Raw genomic sequence first — 22,238 nt, forward strand, 5'->3', positions numbered from 1 at the left:
GCCGCCGGCCGCAGGGTGCGGGTCACAGCCCCGGGCCCGACTCTACACGCAGCCCCACTGTCAGCCCCCCGTCCCTTCCCCGGCCCTGTGTCTGAGGGGGCGCAGTCAGGCCTCAGGCAGCGTCGCGGAGACGACTCACCCCGCCGGGCCCCGCCTCCCGCCCTCCTGTTTCCAGGTGGTGCCGGCACGTCCCGCGCGCACCTGCTAGACGCCCGCGCCCCGCCCCCGCCCGGCTGCGCACGCGCGGCCCCCTCCTCGCGTCCCGACCCGTGCACGCGTCGCACGCGCGGCACGCGCCGCGCGCCCTCGCAGGCCCCGCCCCACGGCCAGTGGGCGGTGCCGCCGCTTATCCGCGGAGCTCCGGCCGCCAGCGTCAGTCATTCGGAGCCGCGGGCCGACCGCGCTCGAGCTGCTTCGCCGCTCCTGTTTCCTCTCCCTCCTGGAGCGCCCGCCGACCCCAACCCCGACCCGCCGGCCGCAGCGCCCTTGCCCTGCCGCCATGTCGCAGAGCGAGACCCCCGGGCTGCAGGAGGAGAGCCTGCACGGTGAACGGGGGCCGGGGGCCGGCCTGGGTGTGGGGGGCCTGCGGGGGAAAGGCGCCCGGCCTGCAGAGGAGGGGCCTGCGGAGGGACCCCCGTCTCCGGGTCGGGGCGACCGAGGCGCCGACGGCGTCCCAAGCCCGCGCGGTGCCTGGTCTTCCGAGGTGCAGCCCGGTGTTGGTTTCGGTGCCGCTACCGGCGAGCAGGCGCCCAGACTTGCGGTTGGCCTCGTGGACTCGGGTTGTGAGCCGTCCGCGGCTCGGTCCGGAGTGGCTGGGGAGGACGGGGTCCCGGGATTCGGGGCGAGTCGCCGTGAGAGGGAGAGCCCTGAAAACGCTGGGCCGGGGGCGCGGCCGGCCTTTCCTTAGTTACGTTCGCTCGTCCGGGTGTCGTTCAGAGCCCAGCTCGGGGTTGACCTGCGGGGGGGGAGCACGAGGCCCCGTGGCCGCGGTGCATACACCCCGCCCCCTCCCGGGAAGCCGGGGCCGGTGGCGGCCTTGACCCACCCGGCTCTGGCCCCGCGGGGCCGCCCCCGGGCCGCCGCCTCCGGCCCGGGTGAGGAGCCCGAGGCCCACGGGTTGGAGGAGGGGCCGGGCGCCGACCTTTATTCTCTGAAGCAAGAGTTCAGGCGGCGGCGGGAGCTCGTAAATAAGTTTTGGAGAGGGCCGTTGAAGCCTTAAGAGAGTGAATTTTAAAGTTTCGTTAAGATTTAAAAATCTTTATACTGTCTGGATTTGAGCTACTAGTTTCTCGTATTCCTCAAAACAAGATTTCACTAGGCAAGACTTGGTCTACTGCGTTGTATAATTTAAAACTACAACCACAGCTTAAAAATCCTGCAATCGCTTGAATTTCGACAGTGACTGTTTTCTTTGAAACAGATTAAGGGATTGAATCTTTGTCTTAACAAAAGACCCAAGGAGTGTTTTGTAAAACTGTCTTTTAAAGTCAGCCCTGTTATCGAACTACTTAGTTTCTAACACGGCCTGTTTTATTAGTGGGTCAGATTTGTCGGGAAGAGTTCGGAGTGTCCTGAACGGCTCCATCTTCGGTCCTCGATTGGCAGACCAAACTGCTGAGTCATTGGCAGTGCAGAGTGCCAGCTCGTGGGTTAAAAGATTTTTCTGTTTTGTGTATTCTATAAAAAGACAGTTACACGCTGAGTGGAAAGTGTCGAGGATTCTCCGGCTGCGCTCTCCGGGATACGTGCTGCGGGGCACTCGCTGCCCGGCCGCCCGGTGTGGGAGGAGTCACGTGGGGCCTCGGCCGCCCTGGGAAACTGAATCCGAGCAGGGATTGGTGGCTGGGGCGACACTTGTCGTCTGCTCTGTGTTGATTTGATTACCTCTTGTTTACCTCGTTAAGAACTGAGAGCCTTGGTAGCTGAGCCCGCAGACAGTGGTAAACCTTTTCCCCTTTGTTTGTATCCTCGGACCAAATGTTTCCCCTGAGTTCACAGCGAAGTTGATGTTGCCTCTCGGACCCCTGGTCCCTTCTAGTTAAAGCTGTTAACCAGCAGCAAGATGTCGTATATGCCTTTCTTGTTCTCAGATAAACAACCCCTAATATGCAGGGAGAAGATGGAGTTTTGTGATACTGTGTCACAGCATCAGGGGTGGGGATGTGAACCTTACTTCCCAGAAGACCCCCCCCCCCAACCCCTGCTGTGCTGGGAGGGGTGGGGTTCAATGCAGTAAGGTGCTCCTGGTTTACCCTGAGACAGCCCCTGCCCCTTCACGCACTGCTCTGTCTGCAGCCAGAGGGTTTCGCTGTCCTGGGCACCCACCGCGGCTGAAGGTATATGAAGAGGAAGAGAATTCGCAGTTTTTGTGTCATGCAGTTTGGAAGGGGTTTCAGGCATCTAGATCCTGGCCCAACCTCTACTTTTCACAGATGTTCACAGTGAGGCTCAGAGGTGACGTGAAAAACAGGGCAGGCAGGCGCGTCGGTGACAGAAGACATTAGACAGGCAGAAGGATGGGTGCAATTTGCCAGCTCCTGTTAAGATCCAGGAACCTGAATGACTTACCTGCTTGACTTTATGTTCAAAATCACTTGTCAGTCGAGCCTCTCATTCCTGTCCCATTTAACTTGAGAAGCTTTTAAAAACAGTAATTTCTTAAATCCCACCTCTCCCAGGGAAGAAGCCCTCTGATGAGGGTGGTAGTTGCTCTGCCCCAGGACTCTCCTCAGGGATTCCACCTTCTCATTAATCCCATAGTTGTGTAGGTCGTTCCCCTAGTAGTTTTCAACCCCGGCTGCCCGACATCACCGTTACGGCTTTTTCAAAATAAATGTACCAGGGTTCCATTGCAGCATTCCCAATCAGGATTTTCAGGCCGCTGGGTTAGACTTCTGGAGAACGGGGGGAAAGCAGCACAGGTGGTCCTCCATAGCCAGGGCTGAGACCTGCTACCCCGGACTAGGGTGTGGAGCCTCTGCCAGCTGGGGCTGGAGGGGAGTGTTTGCCCCGGGATGTAGGAGGGCCTGGGGTCCCACAGTGGCGGCAGGAACTTTGAGAAGCTTTGCGCAGAATATTTAGGATGAACAGTGTGGGTGCTATATTAAAGTTACTTGATAGAGTAAGGGTTTCTTCCGTAGGTTGAAAAAGTACTGCTGTCGTTATCTCTGTTTTCAAGCTGGGTAAATCAGAGACAGCTGGAATCTATTCCGCCACCCAACTAACCAAGCAGTGGCTCAGTGAACTACGGTTAACACTTCTGCATGTGTTCCTAGCTTGCACTCAGTTAACAGCAGTTGAGTTTAGCTGAATTAAATGGCACCTATGGCTTACTCAGTAAGTAGCTATGTGTTTGGGTAATTCCTATAGCCTCTCTAGGGCTCTAAGATGTGATAACATATTGAGTTACAAATCTTGGGGCCCACAAGTCATCAAAGTCAAAACATGGTCTTTATTTTCTTTGGGACCAAGGATCGTGGAGGTCACAGGAGATTTAAAAAAGAAAAAAAAAATGGGTTAACTCTAAGGCTAGTCGGTTTTCTTCCTGTGATGATGTAATATTGGTAGCCTAGGCTTTCGGCCCATCTCATCTGCCTTGTTTGCGTGCCCTGTGTCTTGTTAGCGTAAATTACAGGCCTTTGTGGGCAGGGACCGGAATCGGGGTGCAGCTGGCCCGCGTCAGCAGCTTCCACACCTGGTTTTTTCCCTGAGGCCTAATTACACCAATTATCTGATAGGTTATTTGGGATTCTGAGGAAGTGTTATAAGGTTACCCTTCAGCAACCGGAATCCCGTCTTTCTTGCTTAGAAAGGTGAGTGATCTTAATTGCAGATGCAAGTAGATTAATGGCACACCTTGTCTTCATTTTCCAGGAAGCTGCCTTCCCTACCCAGTTGCTGCAGGTTAATAATAAAACTGTTGTCCTTTAGTAAATCATTTCTTAGAATACAGCTTTTGGACCCAAAGCTTTTGCTGTAGACACCCCAGAATGGGATTTTTTTCTGAAGGATGCTTGAGACTTTCTATGAGATGATTCTAAAAAGCATATATATTTGTCTCCATGGAGTTTTGAGTTGGCCCTTGTGGTATAATATACATACACCTGAAACTGAGAATGTTATATGTCCATTATATCTCAATTTGAAAAATATATTTCATCTTTGTCCCTGGTTCCTGACCCAGACAGAGCTCAGCTCTAAAAACCCTTGGAATTTCCTGAGAGATGTTGTTATTCATAAGGAGCCCCTTTGGAAAACACTTGAGTCTGCTAATGAGGTAACTCATGAGGCCCTGATAGCCTCAGGGTGGGGATGGGAAAGCGCACTGGAGCACGAGGGTGGGAACTCAGCACACACTACCCACCGCCACCCGCCACCCTCCGGGAGGGGAGGGGCGGGGCTGCAGCCTGGGTTATAAAAAGCTTTGAAAAAGGCTGCTGAACCCACTGAGGGCCTGGGAGAGGGTATGGAAACTGTCCCCCTCCACTCCCGCCCTCCCCCCCCCCCCCCCCCGTACCCTGCCCTGTGCAGCCGGCTGTTCCTGAGCTGTCATCCTTCTGAGACTGGGGAAGTGTAAGCAAAGTATTTTCCCGAGTCCTGTGAGTTCTAGTGAATTATTGAAGAGGGAGGGGGTTGTTGGAACCCCTGAATTCTTGGTCTACCAGGCATTTGCGGCTGTCTGATGTGGGACAGTCTTGTGGGACTGAGATCTGTAACTTGTGGGATCTGACAGTAACTCCAGGTAGTGTCAAAACTGAATTGTTGCACAGCCAGTCGGTGCTGGAAATTGCTTATTGGTGTAGGCCTCCCCCTGCCCCAATTTCATGTCAGAAGTGGTGTCAGAGAAGACATTGCACCTCAAACTCCATTTATGCCAGACACCGTAAGTAAAAGTGATCTGGGCAGCCAGGCCCAGAACCTGACTTAGAACCGAGAAAAATGGAACTGTGCCCAGAGCAGGGCGCCGTGGTCCTGTCCCAAGCCGTGGGGGCCAGAGCTGCCGGGCCGGGTGTCACCTTGCTCCTGGCAAGGAAGGAGGGCTAGTGAAGGAACCGCACGCTGGAGCCTCTTATGGTTTGCTTCAGGGCTTTCCTAACCCCTGCGTAGCCACCAGAGCAGGTGGGAATAGGGTCCCCAGTCAAGACGGGCTGTCTCAGGAATGACACGGAGTCCTTGTAGCTTCTGCTGACCTGCAGAGGCTGAGTGGCCCTGGCTTTTGTCCAGGGAGCCCTGGGCTCCCAGACAGACCCCGGCCTGCCTTGTGCGGGCCAGGCCAACATGAAGTGACTTGAGAGGCTAAAGTGAGAAGCGTGTTAACATCTGAAAACCGGTGATCCTTTTGTTAGCAGCCAAGTGGGAGGCTGGACGTGGTATAAACTGTATGTTTACGTTTTATTCCTGGACCCTTGATTTGCTGTCTTCTGACGAATGTGACCTATTCTGCAGCAAGCTGCTGTTGAGGGCAGGCCCGGGCTCTCAGGGGAGGGGGTGACGTGTAGGGGACGGGCCCGAATGGGTGGCGCTGTGTGGCGCCCCTGGGGCCCTGGTTTCAGCGCAGAGCAGCAGCTCTGGGTCACGGTTCCTGGAGCGGCCGTACAGTGACCGCCAGCCTCGGTCGGGGTTTTCAGTCTGGTCTGCCTTTGCGCTCCCCCTCCTGCACCCACCCTGGAGAGGCCTGGACCCACGACACACAGCAGAGGAACTGTCCTGGGCCCGGAGGCCTGTGCGCGTGGCCAGCTTGGAAGCAGGGCGGGGCACGGGACCGCAGGGGCAGTCTTGCCAGTGAACGGAGCCTGGCAGTGGAAGAGTGAATTGAAAGCAAGAACTTTCATGTTCGCCAGAAGGCTTGAGCGGAAAGGCTGTCTTTCCACAGCGAGAGTCACCTGCAACACATTCGAATGAAGAAAGGCTTGTGTCGGGAGTCCCTGGGGGTCCAGTGGTTAGGACTCGACGCTTTTACTGCCGGGGCCCTGGTTCAATCCCGCAAGTCTCGCGGCGCGGCCAAAAAAAGAAAGGCTTGTGTCTTGAATATCGAGCTAGATGGAGAAAGATGGACCGCTCCGTTGGAAAGAGGAGCAGATTTCAACAGCTACTTCAAAAAAGATGCTCTCCACATGGCCAGTAAGCAAGTGAAGAAATGTTCAACCTCAGTAGAAATCGGAGAAATGCAGAATAAACCATATAACCCACCACCACACACCCACAGAATAGCTATATTTAAAGACGGATGCCAAGTGTGAGGCAACAAAGATGCTCACATTGCTTCGGCTGCATCGGAAAGCAGTGGCGTTGCAATACATTAAACGTACGCCTAGAATTTTTCCACCCTGGAACCCCGCTCCTAGGTGTGGGTTCACAAGTGAGAGCCTGGGGACGCCGCGAAACGCTGGAAGCCAGCCTTGGTCCACGGCACAGCAACGACAGGATGGCCCCCCCCCCCCATTCCAAGCCCCCAGGTATTGCTTCAGGGCCCTGACCGCCTGCCTTGTCCGCACACCTGTGGGTGTCTCAGCCCCGCCGCACAGAACGTGTACTTTCACCCTTTGGGACCTCTCTAGGGTTCACACCTGTCCTCCTGTGGGAATTGCCGAAGTTGATCTCACCTTCCAGCTCTTCACCTGTCAACCCCCAAAACACACAGCCGAGCGCGACGGCACCTCTTCCCCTGCCTGTACCCACCTGGACCTCGGCTGTGCCCAGACCGGGGACACCTCCCCTCACGGGTGCCCCTGGAGGGGCTCTCCCCGGTCACTCCCGATTCCGGAGCCCAGCACGGCTGGTGCAGCAGAGTGCCCGCCGGGTCAGCTGTTGGCTGCCTTGGTGAATTTATCAAGTCAGCTCCCAAGTCGTGGGGCTGGAGAGACAAAGCTAAACTTCGAATGCTGGCTCATAGGATGTGGGGTGGTAGCTGCTTTGTGCTACATTTTGGTAAGCAGATGACCTTGGTGCTAAGGAGTTCTCTGTTTTGATGACATCTGGGTGGATACATAACACGTCAGTTTTCAGTTCAAGTTAAAGAATGCTGAGTTTACTTGCCCTAAAGACTTGGCTAGATGAACACTCGGGATGGTTTGCTTGCTCTGGTTCATCAGGTTTAGTTACCTTTGTTCTATTCATCTGATGTAAGATACAGAGCAGTAATCGGTAATGAATCCTGTGGGACCTCAGGGTCAGAAGGTGGCGCTGGAATGTGTAAATAGGTTGTAAACCTTTCCTTAGTTTGTAAATCCCTAAGGCTCTTGCTGACACCCTTTGCTTTCTAAGAGCTGAGTGCAGGAGTGTCCTGGTCACTGGGACCCCACTGACTGAGCAGGTAGTCTGGGAGTGGCAGCAGGTGCGCTGCCTTGGCTCCCAAGGGTCCCTGGGTTGGGTCACTGTAACGCAGGTGCCAGAGATGGGTCTCAAGGGCGTTGTGGCGTGATTCAAGGCGACGGTTCCTTGCGAGTCCCCGGCGCGTCTTGGAAATGGAGGGGTGAGCTGGTTATTTGTTAGGACCGGACTCCAGAGTGGGTGGAAAATTGCAACCATGTCCTTTTTTTATCCCCATCAGGCTCCTGGGTGGAATTACACTTTGGCAGTAATGGGAACGGGAGCAGTGTTCCAGACTCTGTTTCTATTTATAATGGCGACATGGAAAAAATCCTGCTGGATGCCCAGCACGAATCTGGACGGAGCAGCTCCAGGAGCTCCCACTGTGACAGGTGGGCGTAAGCGTGTGCATCGCAGCGCTGGCAGGCCAGGCAGGAGCAGGCGCGGCTGCGAACGCCTGCCTAGCCTCGGCCCAGCCCTCCCGAGACAGCGGGCCCTTTGCCTTCAGGTGGGAGGAAGCGACCGGGGCCTGCCTGTGTGGTGCTGGGCCCCTGCTTCTGCTTGTCGACTGCGGGGCATCAGAGCTCAGCCGCGGAGATGGAGGGACGCTTTGGCCCTGGTCTGGCCCCAGGTGCTGGCGGGAGCACTCGGGCCCTGGAGGCTGGCCCCTGCCTGTGGGGTTTTGCTTCTCCTGGTGGAAAGAAGGTTAACATGTTGTGTTTTCCCCAAGCCCACCTCGCTCACAGACCCCACAAGATACTAACAGAGCTTCTGAGACAGACACACATAGTCTTGGAGAAAAGAACAGCTCCCAGGTAAGGTGTGCACGTGCACACATTTGCGATCTGTTTGTACGAAGTTCTGTGGAATCCAGCCCTCAGAAGCAGTGGGGGGGGGGCACGCCCCGCTTTTCACGCTGGACCGGAAGTGGCAGGGGCTTAGGTTGGGTAGGCTGTGTGGCCTGGGCGTCTCTGCCGTCACACGCTGTCCAGGGAGACACTGGGAGTGGCCAGTGGGAGGGGAGCTGGGAGCCAGGCGGCGGGTCTGTCTGCTGGGCAGTGTGTGGGTGGGAGAGAGCCTGGGGCCCTATGTGCTGCTTCTCCGGTGGCCTCGGTTGGGCCAGGGCCAGTGCGGCCTTGCCAGGTCCTTTCCGGTCGTGATGCCTGGGGAGTGTATTTTAGGAACCCGTGGGTCCCCGACTCGCTGTGAAAGCTGTCAGGAACCGTGGGCTCGGTCAGTACCACTTGGTCCCCTCCCCGCCCGTGCTGGTCTCCCCTCAAGGCCTCCCTCACCAAGGAAACCAGGAGTCCTTGGTGCTCAGGCTTCCTCAAGGGCGGCGCCCGGCCTGCCCCCAGACACGTGGGGTCCACCCCCAGCTTTGGTGCGCCCAGACGTTTGGTTGGTTTTGGTACCGTGTTTTAGAGTATTTCCAAAATTTGAACTAATTTTTTTCCCCCCTGATTTTAAGGAGGAATTAGATGATCAGGTACAGAGTTTTTCAAATGTAGAGAAGTAGGGCAGAGCACCTATAATCCAACTTGAAAAGCTCTTTAATGAGGGTATTATGTATTTTACAAAATGTAGCTGCAATCAGGGGTGCACATAAGTGTTTGGTGTTTCTCTCCCGTTTAACTCGAAAGTGTGTCTCGCTTTCATTGCCCTGCAGTACCCTGCTTGCTTAGGCACATCCCTGTTTTGGGCCATTTTAGATGGTTTCCGTTTTCATCTCTGGACGTCTGTCCTCATTCGGCATCGCCTCCTTGGGGCAGTGTCTGCAGCTCTTCGAGTCTGAGTCGGGCCTTCAGCCCGGTGATGTGTGTGGAGGAGGGAGGAGAGCCGGGGGGTGCGGCCCTCGCCTCCCCCCTTGGCTGGGCTGCGAGCTCAGCTTGCTGGTCTGATGCTTGGGTGGGAGGTGAGATTTCTGCTGTGGGTGCAGTAGGCTGGCTTTCTTTTAACATCTGCTCTACCCCAGTCTGAGGAAGACTATATGGAGAGAAGGAAAGAAGTCGAAAGCATCTTGAAGAAAAACTCAGACTGGATTTGGGATTGGTCAAGCCGGCCGGAAAACGTCCCCCCGACCAAGTGAGTCTGTTTGCACTGGGGGCCTTCCTTGGCCCGGCTGGCCCGGCTGGCCCGGCACGCCTCCGCTGACCAGCACTTCTCCCCCAGGGAGTTCCTCCTCTTCAAGCGCCCGAAGCGCGCGCCCACGCTCAGCATGCGGAACACGAGCGTCATGAAGAAAGGGGGCATCTTCTCCGCAGAGTTTCTCAAAGTTTTTCTGCCGTCTCTTCTGCTGTCCCATCTGCTGGCCATCGGGTTGGGGTAAGTGACTCCCCGTGTGGACGGCACAGCGTGGGGTCCTTCTAGGGCTTAGAAGCACGGGCGACGTGGGCGTGGGAAACAGAGCCCAGAGCCGTGAGCCGGGGCAGCGCTGCCCCGAGTGTCGGGCAGCAGAGGCTGGTTTCGCCCGCCTCTCTGACGCGCAGGGGCGCTCGTCCGGCTGCTTGACCTGGACCGCTGCACGCAGGTGCAGATCAGCCTCTCTCCTTGCGGGTGGCTGCGGGGGGGCAGTGTCGGTAACTCGGGCTGCACGTGTCTGCTGGCGTCCACTCGGCAGTGAGAGAGAAGAGGGCGCCCGTTCTGACGACCGTGCGGAACACAGAGGGGCAGCCTGGGTCGTGGAGACACTGAGCCCGGACGGTGCTGAGGAGCGGAGCCCGAGGCCGCCCTCGGGGGCCCCTCCCCAGCCTCTGACCAGGGGGGCGGGGGGGTCTCACTGGTCCTGGTGCGGAGGGAGGGGCTCCTGTGGCTGCAGCTGACTGGACATCTGGATCGTCGAGGTGGCCTTCTGACGCGGGCTGGTGCCACCGCGGGCTCCGTGAACGCGGCAGAGGAGACGCCGGCCCGCCTGCTCTGGGAGGCGAGAGCGGAGTCCCGACCTCCCGAGCCCCAGCCCACGGTCCTGCCTGCCTGGGGAGAGGGCTCCCTGGTGGGGCCAGGCCCCCGGCCTCTGCCTCTCGGTTCTGCCTTCCCGCTCAGCACGGTGCTTTGCAGAGCCAGACTCTGCCGGTCTCACGCAGGGAGGTACTGATTTCTGGAGCTTTCTCCAGAACTAGCAGTCAGATGCTGTGGGGGCCTGCCGGGTTGAGGTTTAGGCCTTCATGTCAAGATGGATTTCTGCAGCCAGCCCCCAACAGGGGTGTCTGCCCTTCTCACCAGCCTCCAGAGTGGTCAGGATAGTAAAATCCACGCCGCCAGTTGCTCTAAGGAAGCTCCCCGTGCTGGGCTGCAGGCTCCTGAAGACGTCCTCCCCAGCCCCCTCTGCCCGGACAGCCCTCTGATGCCTACGCCCCTCGGTTCTGGGCTCCTGGGGGCGTGGGCTTCACTGCTCAGCAGGGGTCTTTGTGAGGTTGGTGCTGATAAACTTGGCGATATCACCTGTCCTGCAGGCGACTCTTTCTAGCAGCGTGTGGTCAGTTCAAAAAAACAGTGACGGGAGTAAGAGCGTTTCAGGTTGGGTAGAATCCTCTCCTCTGTGCTTGAATTGAGTGTATCCACTGCAGGGCTGTTAGAGCACAACTGGATGCTTCTAAATTAGATGCTGAAATGTATACACACTGAGGAAGAATAAAACACAGGTTTTAACCGTGGGTATAAGAGAGCCAGTCCCCTTAACGTAAATATGCTGGGACCAGCGTCAGCTGCCCCTTCTCAGCTGTGCAAACCTGCCCGGGAGTTGCGAGACCACGTTAACTACCGATTCCTTTTTCTGTTAAGGATCTACATTGGAAGGCGCCTGACAACATCCACCAGCACGTTTTGATGAAGAATTGGCGTCCAGCTTTCTCCTGTAGTGGGGAAGTGTGTTGTCCACAGCACAGCGTACAGAGGAGGCTGCCTTGGTCCTTGGGTGGCTGCACCACTTGTGTCATTTCTTCTGTAAATGCCACGTTCCTAACTCAGTAAAATAAAGACACTAAGACCATGCTCTCCCATAATCATACTTATGGGATAAAGTAATATGCCTGTCACTGATTAATATCTATTAATAATTTGGTGGTAATCTTTCTTCGGATATTTAAGTATAAATAATTTTAACGTATCCATGATGTATGTAGTATTTTAACACATTATCTGCAACCTTGATTGAGTTAAACACTGTATTTTGAAAGAACGAATACCGTTGACATTAAAAGGACTACATGAGGGTTTATCCCGAATAAACACTGTGGCCTTACCCCCCGTTGTAGACCATATTTAAGTGGATGCATCCGTCTACTACAGACGCCGCTCAGCTCTCACTGTGCTGGTGGTTCTTTGTGATGTGACACGTAGGCTTCAGGCCACAGCACGGGTGGGCCAGGTGGTCCCCACACCGGCACCTTGTGCAGCACAGGGAGTCCCGCTGAGGCTGTTACCGCCACCCTGGACAGCGCCCACCGGCTGATCAGCGTCTTCTCTCTGCTCTCGGGATTGCTAAATTTAGTCTGTTTGTGTTCAGTTTTTGTGTGCTCTTAGAATCAGCTTTATTCTAAGCTATTCTGTGTCTACTTTAAAAGCCTGGAAATAGATAAAAAATGAATCTTTGCCAAATACTTGGTTACGGTATTTACATATGGTTTAAAACCAAACGTCACACAAGCTTTTTCATTAAACCAGGTGTATCCCCACTGCATGGTTTTTAAAGGCTGCCCCTTTGATATACTGTATAAATGCTGTTGTATTTGTTTCACTTTTCCAGACTAAATTCGGTTGTGTTAAATAAATGTAACATTCTAATTTTTAAAATCTTTGTTTGTATTTAAACAATTACCTTGGAGGTAGAGGCCTACAGTCCTTTCATTTGGAGACAGCTGATGGAATGGTATCAAGATTCTTTATGTAATTTATCCCTAAAACGTTAAGCCTGCATCCCACTGACCCACTCTGGCCAAGGGGATGATTCCCTTTTAACAGCAAATGCTGGTTGTTCAAGTGTCACGAGCACACCAGGCTGCACTCAGGACCTTCCAGCAAGGCCAAGTGTCCTCAGAGCCAGCACCCCTTGGACAGCTCTGTGAATCCATCACTCAGGTGACCCGGCCCATGACGAAGGCCTTTGTGCACTGAGACATACAAGGCATCCCCCAGGTCTGGGGAGTTCTAAGCTATTAAGTGTAATCTCTGCCACCACCCCCCCCACCCCCACCGGCCCCCGCCTCGCTCCCTTCTCTGGAGCACCAATTTTAATTTATGATTGATTCCAATAGCTTTCGTCTGATTTCTTCACTTTTAAAAATCTGAGTTCTCTCTCGTCTTCTAGCTGGATCATGACTTTATTCCTTTCCTCCGTGTTACGTATCCTTCCTTCCATCTCCGCCCTGTCACTGACGCTCCCCAGGGCACAGGCCAAGCTGCGTGATGGTGGCCGGAAGTGCCTGCCGCAGCCGATCACAAGGTTTTCCCCTCTCACTGCAACATTACAGTGGACGTTTGATTCTTTTAAAATGTGTGACTATGTATTTTTGTTTTGATCTTTTGGGCAAGAGGATAGCAGAATGGTGACAGCCTTTCCACACACCCCTTATGTTAATGCAAATAACACCATCATTCATTTTATTCACGGAATAGCAAGTTTACAGAATATTTAACATCATCCAGACAATTTTGGATTAAAATAACACCGATCCTGGGGTCGAATCCATTCTCCCATAAACCAGAGCTCCTTGGAAAAGTGGGAATTCCAGGGCAGCATGAGGAACATTTGCGGTGCCAGGAGGTGAGGCCATGCTTGAGGTGAAGGACAGGGAGCCAACCTGAGGGACCTGCAGTGGCTCAAAGTGGGTCAGCCTGGTAACAGGTTCCTGGTGGTGATGGGCTGTCACCAGACCCGAGCAGGATCTCCAAGTCCACACTGAGGGAGACCAAGTAAGTGGGGGAAGGGACAGTTCTTCCCGACAGAATCCAATTAATAAACGGGACGAGGGAACGAGTGACCGTCAGGCAGACAGCTGCTGACATGGGCCCGGTGTCACTGCCTCCCCAGGAAATTACCGCCAAGGGAACCTAGGGTACCGTAGACCTCCTGACCCCAACATCTCTGTATTCTTGCTGAGATGTATAACTGTAGGTTAGTCATGAGAAAATATCAAGCCATCCCAAATTGGGGGAGGTTCTACAAAATACCTGTCTGAGGTCAAGGTCATGAGGAAATGAGGATCTGTTAGAGATTGAAAGATACAGAGCGGGCTCCCCTGGTGGTGCGGTGGTTAGGAATCCGCCGGCCAATGCAGGGGACACAGGTTCGAGCCCTGGTCCGGGAAGATCCCACATGCCGCGAAGCAACTAAGCCAGTGCACCACAACTACTGAGCCTGCGCTCTAGAGCCCGTGAGCCACAACTACTGAAGCCTGCATGCCACAACTACTGAGCCTGCGCTCTAGAGCCCATGCTCCGCAACAAGAGAAGCCACCGCAATGAGAAACCCGCATGCAGCACCGAAGACCCAACACAGCCAAAAATAAATAAATAAATAAATAAATAAATTCAGAGATGCGGCAATGAAATGCATCGTGGATCCCGGGCGAGAAAAAGACAACTGGGAAAACAAACACGAAGGTTTGTGGATGAGCTACAAGTACTGTGGGGTGACTTCACCCGCTTTACGTGGTGTTAATTAAACCTGGGTGATGGGTGAAGGGCAGGCAGGAACTCTACAATTTTTGCAACTGATTTAAAATTATTTCCAAATAAAATGTTACAAAAGTAAGATAAACAGACAGTATCTTTTTACTCAGAGAGCATCCCTGGACCGGCAGGTCAGCATCCCCCAGGCGAACGAGGAATGCCCGCCCAGTCCGGCTCCTGCGTCCTTGTGGTGCTGGATGTTTCCTCCGAACTGTGGGGAGACAGCCAGGACCACCGTGCGGTGGAAAGAGCGAAATGCAGGTGTGTACACATTGCTACCTTGTGTGCAAAAACGGGGAGATGGGAATATGTCATGTTTGTGTTTGAGTAAGAAAAAGTGTGGCCCAAGACAAGACTAACAAGAGTTATCAATACCACCAGGCTCAGAGGAAGGGGCAACACTTTGCTATAATCCTTTTAAAGATTTTTGAAATTTGTACAGGTGTTACCAGTTTAATACTTAAAGTAAGAAAAAACATTTATCAAAAAGAAAAGAAATAATAGTATTGGCAAGGATATGGAGAAAAGAGAACTCTCACACACCGTTGGTGGGAATGTAAATTGGTGCAGCCACTATGGAAAAGAGGATGGAGGTTCCTCCAAAAATTAAAAGTTGAACTGGCATGTGATCCAGCAATTTCACTTCTGGGTATTTATCCAAAGAATGAAAACACTACTTTGAAAAGATACATGCACACCAATGTTCATAGCAGCACTATTTACAATTGGCAGGATATGGAAACAACCCAAGTGTCCACTGGTGGGTGTATGGATAAAGAAGATGTGGTACATGTATACAACAGAACATCACTCAGCAATAAAAAGAATGGAGTCTTGCCATTTCAGACAACGTGGACGGACCTTGAGGGTATTATGCTGTGAAGCAAGTCAAAGACAAATACCATATGATCTCACTTATATGTGGAATCTAGAAAAACAAAGCCAATCTTGTAGCTAGATTGGTGTTTGCCAGAGGCAGGTGTGAGTGTGTGTGTGTGTGTTTATGTATATTTGTGTGTGCTTATGTGTGTTTGTGAGTGTCTGTGTGTAAGGGGGGGGGAGGGAGAGGGAGAGAGAAAGAAGGGGGGTAAAAAGGTACAAACTTCCAGTTATGAAATAAGTCCTGGAGATGTACAGCACGGTGACTATAGTTAATAACTATCACATATTTGAAAGTTGCTAAGAGAGACCTTGAAAGTTCTCATCACAAGAAAAAAAACTTCCTGTGTGGTGACAGAAGTTATCTAGACTCACTGTGGTGGTCACTTTACAACATACACAAATACTGAATCATTATGTTGTACACCTTAAACTCATATAGTTGTGTCAGTTACACCTCAAAAAAGAAAACCAAAAACAACCTCACAACATTTCTCATAAGAACTGTAGAGTTACACTGCATTCAGATAATTAGATTTTAGAAAACAAATTTTCCCTGAAAGTTAGTTCTTGGAATAACAAATTAGCTTCCCATCCTTACAGAACACACATCTTTTTTTTTTTTAAATAAATGTATTTATTTATTTAATTTTTGGCTGTGTTGGGTCCTCGTTGCTGTGCATGGGCTTTCTTTTAGTTGTGCTGAGCGGGGCTCCTCTTCATTGCGGTGCGCAGGCTTCTTCTCATTGCAGTGGCTTCTCTTGTTGCAGAGCACGGGCTCTAGGCGCGCGGGCTCAGGAGCTGTGCTCACGGGCTCTAGAGCGCAGGCTCAGTAGTTGCGGCTCGTGGGCTCTAGAGCGCAGGCTCAGTAGCTGTGGCGCACGGGCTTAGTTGCTCCGTGGCATGTGGGATCTTCCCGGACCAGGGCTTGAACCACCATGACCCCTGCATTGGCAGGCGGATTCTTAACCACTGTGCCACCAGGGAAGTCCCCGGAACACACATCTTTTAAAGATGTCCCAAGATATACAAAGATAATTTACTGCTAATAAACTCTGGGGCAAACAAGTGAATCGTCTCAGGACACACAGGAAACCCCAAAAGAACACGGAGCAGCCTGGTGAGGGTCGGCCTCCACAACCAGCACCACAGGAGCCGGGGTCCCGCCCGGAGCCCTGGCCTCGGCCAAGGTCCCGTATCCTGCCTGGGGTGCCAGGGACCCTGTAGATGTGCCCAGGATGCAGACTCACCCGAGGTTCCGGTTGCGGGCGTCACCGTCCGGAGGGTGAGCAGGGAAATGGGACCAGCAAGTCCTCTCAGTTGCTCACCGGGCGCTGACGGGGTCGCAGGAGATCGTGGGCCCCAGCCCCAGCCGTCACTCTTCAGACGCGGGGCAGCTGAGGGAAACCTTCCCGGGACGGGCTCTGCGGGTCCTGGGGGGGCGCAGAGGCGGGGGTCAGGCTGGGCCGCGGCTGTCACCTTGGATGCTTCAGGACCCCCCACCCCCCCGGCCGGGACTCCTGTGATCTCAGCTGCCCGTCCCCCACTCCCCCGTCCCGCCGCCGTGACTCTGCCCCTCGCGGGACTCAGCTGGTGGCGTGAAGGGAGGGGCTGCCGGACGAGAGGGGTGACAGCTGAGCAGAGACCCTGAGGTCTCCAATTCCCCCTTCCCCGTGATGTCAGGGCTGCCACGGTTCCTAAGAGATCAAGGTGGCACTCCACCCCCCTGCTCACCAGCTCTCCACCAAGGGCTCGGGTGGGACACGGACCCCGGTGACCCCGCGCTGTGGCGTGTCCATCCGCGAGCACCAATGGGTTGGTTCTGGGGAGCCCGTGCCGGGTGCCTGCCTGCGGCCCGCCCGGTACAGGAGGGCTGTCACCAGCCCCGTGGGCCGCACCGGTCAGGCCCCACCCGACCCCCCGCTGTCCCCACCCCGTCCACACCCCCATGGAGAAGCCCTGGCGGGGTGGGCCCCATGCGGCGTCCCCTCCCTCCCTCTCCGGTGCCCCCAGCGCCTGCGGAAGCTTCTCCCGGCACAGCACCCAGTGGGCAGTTCCTGATGGGAGGACTGTCCCCCGCCGCCCCATCATGACCCCGGGGCAGCACCTGGTCTCAGACCGGGACTCGGAGCGCGGCGCGCCGTCCTCCCCACGAGGGGCGCGGCCCGGCCCGGCCTGCCCCGGCTCGGTCTGCACACCCGCCTCTGCCCGTGGGCGCCAGACGCGCTCAGAAGAAAAAGCCTCAGCGCCAACCCTGGACCCCCTTTGACAAAAGCGTGCAGACAGTTCCTCCTCAGACGGCCACGCAGCACCAGAGCCCTGGGCTCGGCCCGCGGGGCCTGGACCCCACCACGCTGACCAGGGGACAGTCTGGGCCGGCTCCCGGCTGTGAGGCCACGGCTACTCAGTTCCACGGGGGAGGGAGTTTGCTGCTCATCCTGAGAACGCCCACGACTGGCGGACGGTTTAAAATCAGACTCTGAGTCCTGTCCTGTACTGGCTTCCAGAACCGCCACTGTTCTTTAAAAAGTGCACGTCTAAATCCACACACGAATAAAGCGTATTCATCCAACCCAGGCCATCAACCTAGACAGCATTAAAGCTTCAGGAAAAACAGGAGCACAGAATTCTAAGGAACGATGAAAACTCACAGAATTACCTTGCAGGAACAGATAAAATTTCTCTAGCTTTCTCTAGCTTTAAACAGGAGAAAAGGGGTAAGCTTTGGAAGAACAAGAAATACAACAGATACTTTTTAAACAAAGAATATGAAGAAGAAATAAACGTCAAGTCTGAAACCCATAGGATGTTTACCTCATCAGGAGGGGAAAAAGGCTTAAATGGAATCAGAAGTGTCTAATGGAAAAGACACGGAAGAAACTGCTAGACACCTCTTAAATTACACGTTTCTCAACAGCATCTCTGAGGGGCGTCCGCCCGACTCGGGGGAGAAGAGCCCAGGGACACAGGGAGCCCCGCCCCGCCGGCGGCAGCCACCACGCACGCGCCTCCCGCCCGGGGCCGTCTGAGAGGCGGAAGGCTGGTTTCCTGTTTGGTGGGAAATACGTCTTAAAGGAAAGATGGAAAAAAGTCGTCCAGTTACACAGTACAAACCTGGTTAAACATCTGAAATTTATTAAACTTTCTGGTCAAAAAGCTGAACAAGTAAATACAACCCCATCTTACTAGAACTGCTTTACCTTAAGGGCCAGGGTTGACTGATACTTAGACAACTCTGTTCCACATCTCAGGTTTGTGAACTGCGTCAACCAATACGCAGTAAAACAATTACCTTTAAATGAAAATAAATGTACTTGTTGATTCTCTATTTCCAACGTAACGTGAGCTAATGTGGCACCCTGTTAACATGAATTCAGGGGAATGAGTTGACAAGACATTTGTTCTTGCATCTCCATATCACCAGTGACCAAAATACACCTTAATTTCAAGAGCAGCACGTGAGCCCCAGCTGTCCCGTCCCCCGGAGGACTGGGTCTCGGGCTCCTGTGTGAAATTTCGCGGCCGCAAGCTCCAATCACTTAGTGTTGTTACCTCTGTATTTTTTTGTCTTAGGAAATCTTGATTTCTGATATCAACCTACTTTTAAAGTAAACCACCAAGGTACTGGTGGCATTACATAATAATTAAAATTGTTTAATTTTTGCTGGCTTGAAATGCAGTATGAAATTCGGCATGCATATAATTCCAGCAGTTTTTAAAAAGTATGTTACCCTTCCCCCAAAGTACTTTTAAAAAGGTTTAAAAAGCACGTAAGTTTTCAACTGCAGTGAATTTGAGGCATACTTTAAACCACGTGTTACTTTTTCAGCAGCGATCCTGTTACTGCTCCTTGGGATTTTCTTTCTCAGAGGCAGATGCAGTTAAGGCTTTTTCCAGACCTTACCTGGTGTGTCAGATGTACCATTTCTACAGAAACAAAAAAGTTATGGAAGTTTGTGGATACATACGTTCAGAGTTTGAAGTACTGCACACGTTCCACCACTCTGTTAACGAAGGACAAAAGATTTTTAAAGTTGAATTCTGCATAATTTCATTATATGCAATTAAATCAAATAAAAAGACGATACTTATTTTGGACTTAAAAAACACTTTTTAGAGTGTGTTGCTTTTATTAGGCGGTTACACCAGAGGCGTGATGGGAGTAAAGCGGCCTGAGCCCGCTCGGCCGAATCTCCGCGCCGGCCGAGGCCCCGCCTGGGCTGAGAGGGGCCGAGGGAAGGCGGGCAGCAGCCGCGCACGTGGAGGCCCCAGGATGACAGCGGAGGAGGAGAGCTGGACAGGAGGAGACGTTGAAGCTGACAACTTTCCTCGTGGATGTTAATTTTTGGTCTATAAATTGGAAGGAAGGCTCAGACTTCAATAAATACGTTTATTTTAGCAATGGCCTCTTTTGAGTCCTGTCCATCACTCTGCTTCGAGCGGGCTTCTCACCTGAGCAGCGACACCCAGGGCTCACCTTGCTGAAGCAGAAGCCCGCGGGCACCCGCGCGGCCAGCCCGTGCAGTCTGTGCGGAGGCAGGAGGGCGTCCCTGCTCTTCACGGAGAGGATGTCGCCTGTCCTCTGGCACCGAACGACCAGGCGCGATTCTGCACGAGACGCGGGTCCCGCTGCCTCCTTAGTTGGCCTTGTCCTGGAATATGTACAGGTTATTGGTGGCAGCCACGGCAATGATGTTCTCCGCTGGGTGCCAGGCCGTGTGCAGAATCTTCTTGCTGAAGTCCAGGCTGTCCACGCTCACCTCGTCCTTCTTTCTCTTCCCACCTGCACACACTCTGCGAGGCTTCAAGCTGGCGCGAGGCTTGCTGTTCTCCCTGGAAGCTTCCAGCGTAACATCCCTCCATGTAGTCCTATCGAACATTCTGAAGAAGTTGTTGTAGGACCCAGTCATGATTGCACTGCTCAAAACAAGGAGAGGAAGACTTCTAAGTGGCCACCCCCAACCCCCAGCCCAGCCCAGCCCTGGACGCGTGGATAGAGCTGCTTACCTCTCCTACCCCCAATTCTACACAGCAGGGTCATTTTTACAAATAAGAAATGAAAAATCATAATGGTCAGGAGAGAGATGCAGTGAGAATTTCTTCCTAAACTTCGTATACATAATCCTATCCGTAAAAATAAATACAACGGAAAAAAGTAATGGATTTATAGTTTTAATTACATTAACGTATTTTCAAACAAGGTAAAAACCCCGACACAGTCACTGCCGCAGGCTCGGGGGACGGTCTCATTAACCTCCTACGCCTTGTCCCTGATTCAGTAGGGCTCCACACGTGCTCAAAAGACATTCGTGAGATCTGTCACCATCTTCGCTCACGACTGACCAGACAAGGTTTTAAAGTTCATTTTAATCTTAAAAGCGTTTTTCTCGTGAAGTAACAGGTATATAAACAGTTAGGAGGGGCCTCAGACACGGGGTCAGTGGGCGAGACAGCCGGGGGCCTTCTTTCCCGACACTCCAGACACTGCAGCAGCGCCCGTGGTCTTTTCCCTTCCGGGCTGGCTGTGGCGGCTTCCCACGTCTCCACTGAAGCGCACAGCACCGTGACGCGCTTCTATCACACTGGTGGAAACTTCTGGTCTCTCTACACAGCTAAGAGGATAGTGGCTGGTTGCCGACAAATGCTTTCACATGCGTCCAGCCCCTGCCTCAGCGGGCCTGTCGGGCGGGGTAAGACCAGAGTGTCCTGCAGCCTCCGCCTTGGCACCTTGGGCTCCTGGGCCATCCCCGCATCGTCAGGGGCGGGTCTTGAGGCCCCACGAGACACGTGCTGCCTCATTCACACAGTGCAGGACTGAGCCGACTGTGCAAATCCTTCAGCGTCGGATTAACCTCATCTACAACCTCACACCACAAAAAACGATAAGCTCTCCTGGCTTATCTCACCTGTACTGTTGAAGCCTGGAATGCACACACCTCAGGGACGGAGGGGCCCATGTGGCGGTGTACGCAGCAGGGCCACACAGTGGGGCCCAGGAGGGCCACCAGCAACTGGCACTTGCCCACATTAATTTCCACACAGAACACGATGTTCACAAAAGGATAAGCAACAAACGTGCTGATCTGAAGCTTACATTTGTGTTATTAAAACTTAACTGCAGGGACTTCCCTGGTGGCGCAGTGGTTAGGAATCTGCCTGCCAATGCAGGGGACACAGGTTCGAGCCCTGGTCTGGGAAGATCCCACGTGCCGCGGAGCAACTAAGCCCATGCACCACAACTATTGAAGCCCGCGCTCTAGAGCCCGCAAGCCTGCTCCTCAGAGCCTGTGCGCCACAACTACTAAAGCCCGCGTGCCTAGAGCCCGTGCTCTGCAACAAGAGAAGTCACCACAATGAGAAGCCCGCGCACCACAACAAGAGTAGCCCCCGCTCGCCGCAACTAGAGAAAGCCCACGTGCACAGCAACGAAGACCCACCACAGCCCAAAAATAAATAAATAAATAAATATATATATAAAAAAACTTAACGGCAGCAATTATTCAGAACAGAGACCAATGAAAGAATTTTTTCGGGAAGGAGTATTTTATTATCAATGTTGATTACAGGTGCTGGTGCGTGACAGAAATAAAAGCAGACCAACCCTCATGCCGTTTATTACAATTATTACTATTATTCAGTAGTCCTGACGGCACCTGCGGGGGCGTGGACGTCCCCCCGGCCCGCTGCTCCACACGGCGGGAATGAGAGCCTTCCCCGGCACCTGGCCAGGTGCTGCCTAGGTGGGAACACCGCGAAACACAGGAGCACAACAAAGTGGGGCAAAACTTAACTGCCGGGCAGCGCCGTCCCAGGCAGAGTGACTGGGATGGTGGCAAAAACCTAGCCCTGCCCCCGCCCCCAACTCCACACAAGCTTCCAGGCAGGAAGGCAGGGCATGTTGGCAGGAGCGAGGGAACAGGCAGGCGCCACCAGAAAGCTTCTGGATGTGCTGGGGATGGGTAATTTAAACGTATTTTGCAATATCTCAGATCTACCGCGAAACATAAAGAACCGTGCAGGGAACATTCCTGTACACGGTTGTCCTTTGAACAGTTACACGGTCTTAAAAACAAAACCGTCTTGCATGCTCTAGACATCAGATGAGTCACTTGTGTGATCGTGTACAGGTCTGTGCAGCTGTAACCCTGGCTTTCACTGCGTCTGGTCCACACCATGAACAGAGGACGATTCCTCGTCCGCGCGCCCAGGCAGGAACCCCGGCATGGGTCAGCTGCCTCCAGGGCACGTCTTGGAACGTGTTTTCTTGTCTGTATATTCGAGAGGCTCCCAGCCCACCCGGCCAGAGAGCCTCAGAAGAAGGGCAGGGGCGGTGGTCATGCCCACTGGCCCCCACCTCCACGCACCCCAACATTTCCGTCACTCTG

The 22,238-nt window shown here is 53.7% G+C and overlaps 2 protein-coding genes across 5 annotated transcripts in view; one reads left to right on the forward strand and one right to left on the reverse strand.

Moving 5' to 3' along the window:
* Positions 1–337: 337 nt before the first annotated feature.
* On the forward strand, positions 338–12,087 carry BNIP3 (BCL2 interacting protein 3). 2 transcript variants are annotated; one of them, XM_036829585.1, is made up of 6 exons: positions 338–545; positions 7,550–7,700; positions 8,039–8,123; positions 9,281–9,390; positions 9,478–9,630; positions 11,086–12,087. In XM_036829585.1, the coding sequence occupies exons 1-6, from the start codon at positions 500–502 to the stop codon at positions 11,129–11,131; spliced, it is 591 nt and encodes a 196-aa protein (XP_036685480.1). In that variant the 5' UTR covers positions 338–499; the 3' UTR covers positions 11,132–12,087. The 2 variants fall into 2 exon arrangements, with proteins under 2 accessions (XP_036685480.1, XP_036685479.1); XM_036829584.1 differs by lacking the exon at positions 338–545 and adding an exon at positions 5,176–6,927.
* Positions 9,651–22,238, reverse strand: part of PPP2R2D (protein phosphatase 2 regulatory subunit Bdelta) — a 54,138-nt gene continuing 41,550 nt past the window's right edge. The window contains exons 9-11 of one of the 3 annotated variants that reach the window (XM_036829582.1): positions 17,668–19,770; positions 16,104–16,286; positions 9,651–10,925 (exon numbers count right to left, since the gene is read on the reverse strand). In XM_036829582.1, the coding sequence (XP_036685477.1) occupies positions 19,491–19,770 (280 nt within the window). In that variant the 3' untranslated portion in view covers positions 9,651–10,925; positions 16,104–16,286; positions 17,668–19,490. Of the gene's footprint in view, positions 10,926–16,103; positions 16,287–17,624; positions 19,771–22,238 lie in introns of those variants that run through there. The other 2 variants (XM_036829581.1, XM_036829583.1) reach the window with 2 other exon arrangements.

The sequence above is a fragment of the Balaenoptera musculus genome, chromosome 16 (genome assembly GCF_009873245.2).
Source record: "Balaenoptera musculus isolate JJ_BM4_2016_0621 chromosome 16, mBalMus1.pri.v3, whole genome shotgun sequence".
NCBI lineage: Eukaryota > Metazoa > Chordata > Mammalia > Artiodactyla > Balaenopteridae > Balaenoptera > Balaenoptera musculus.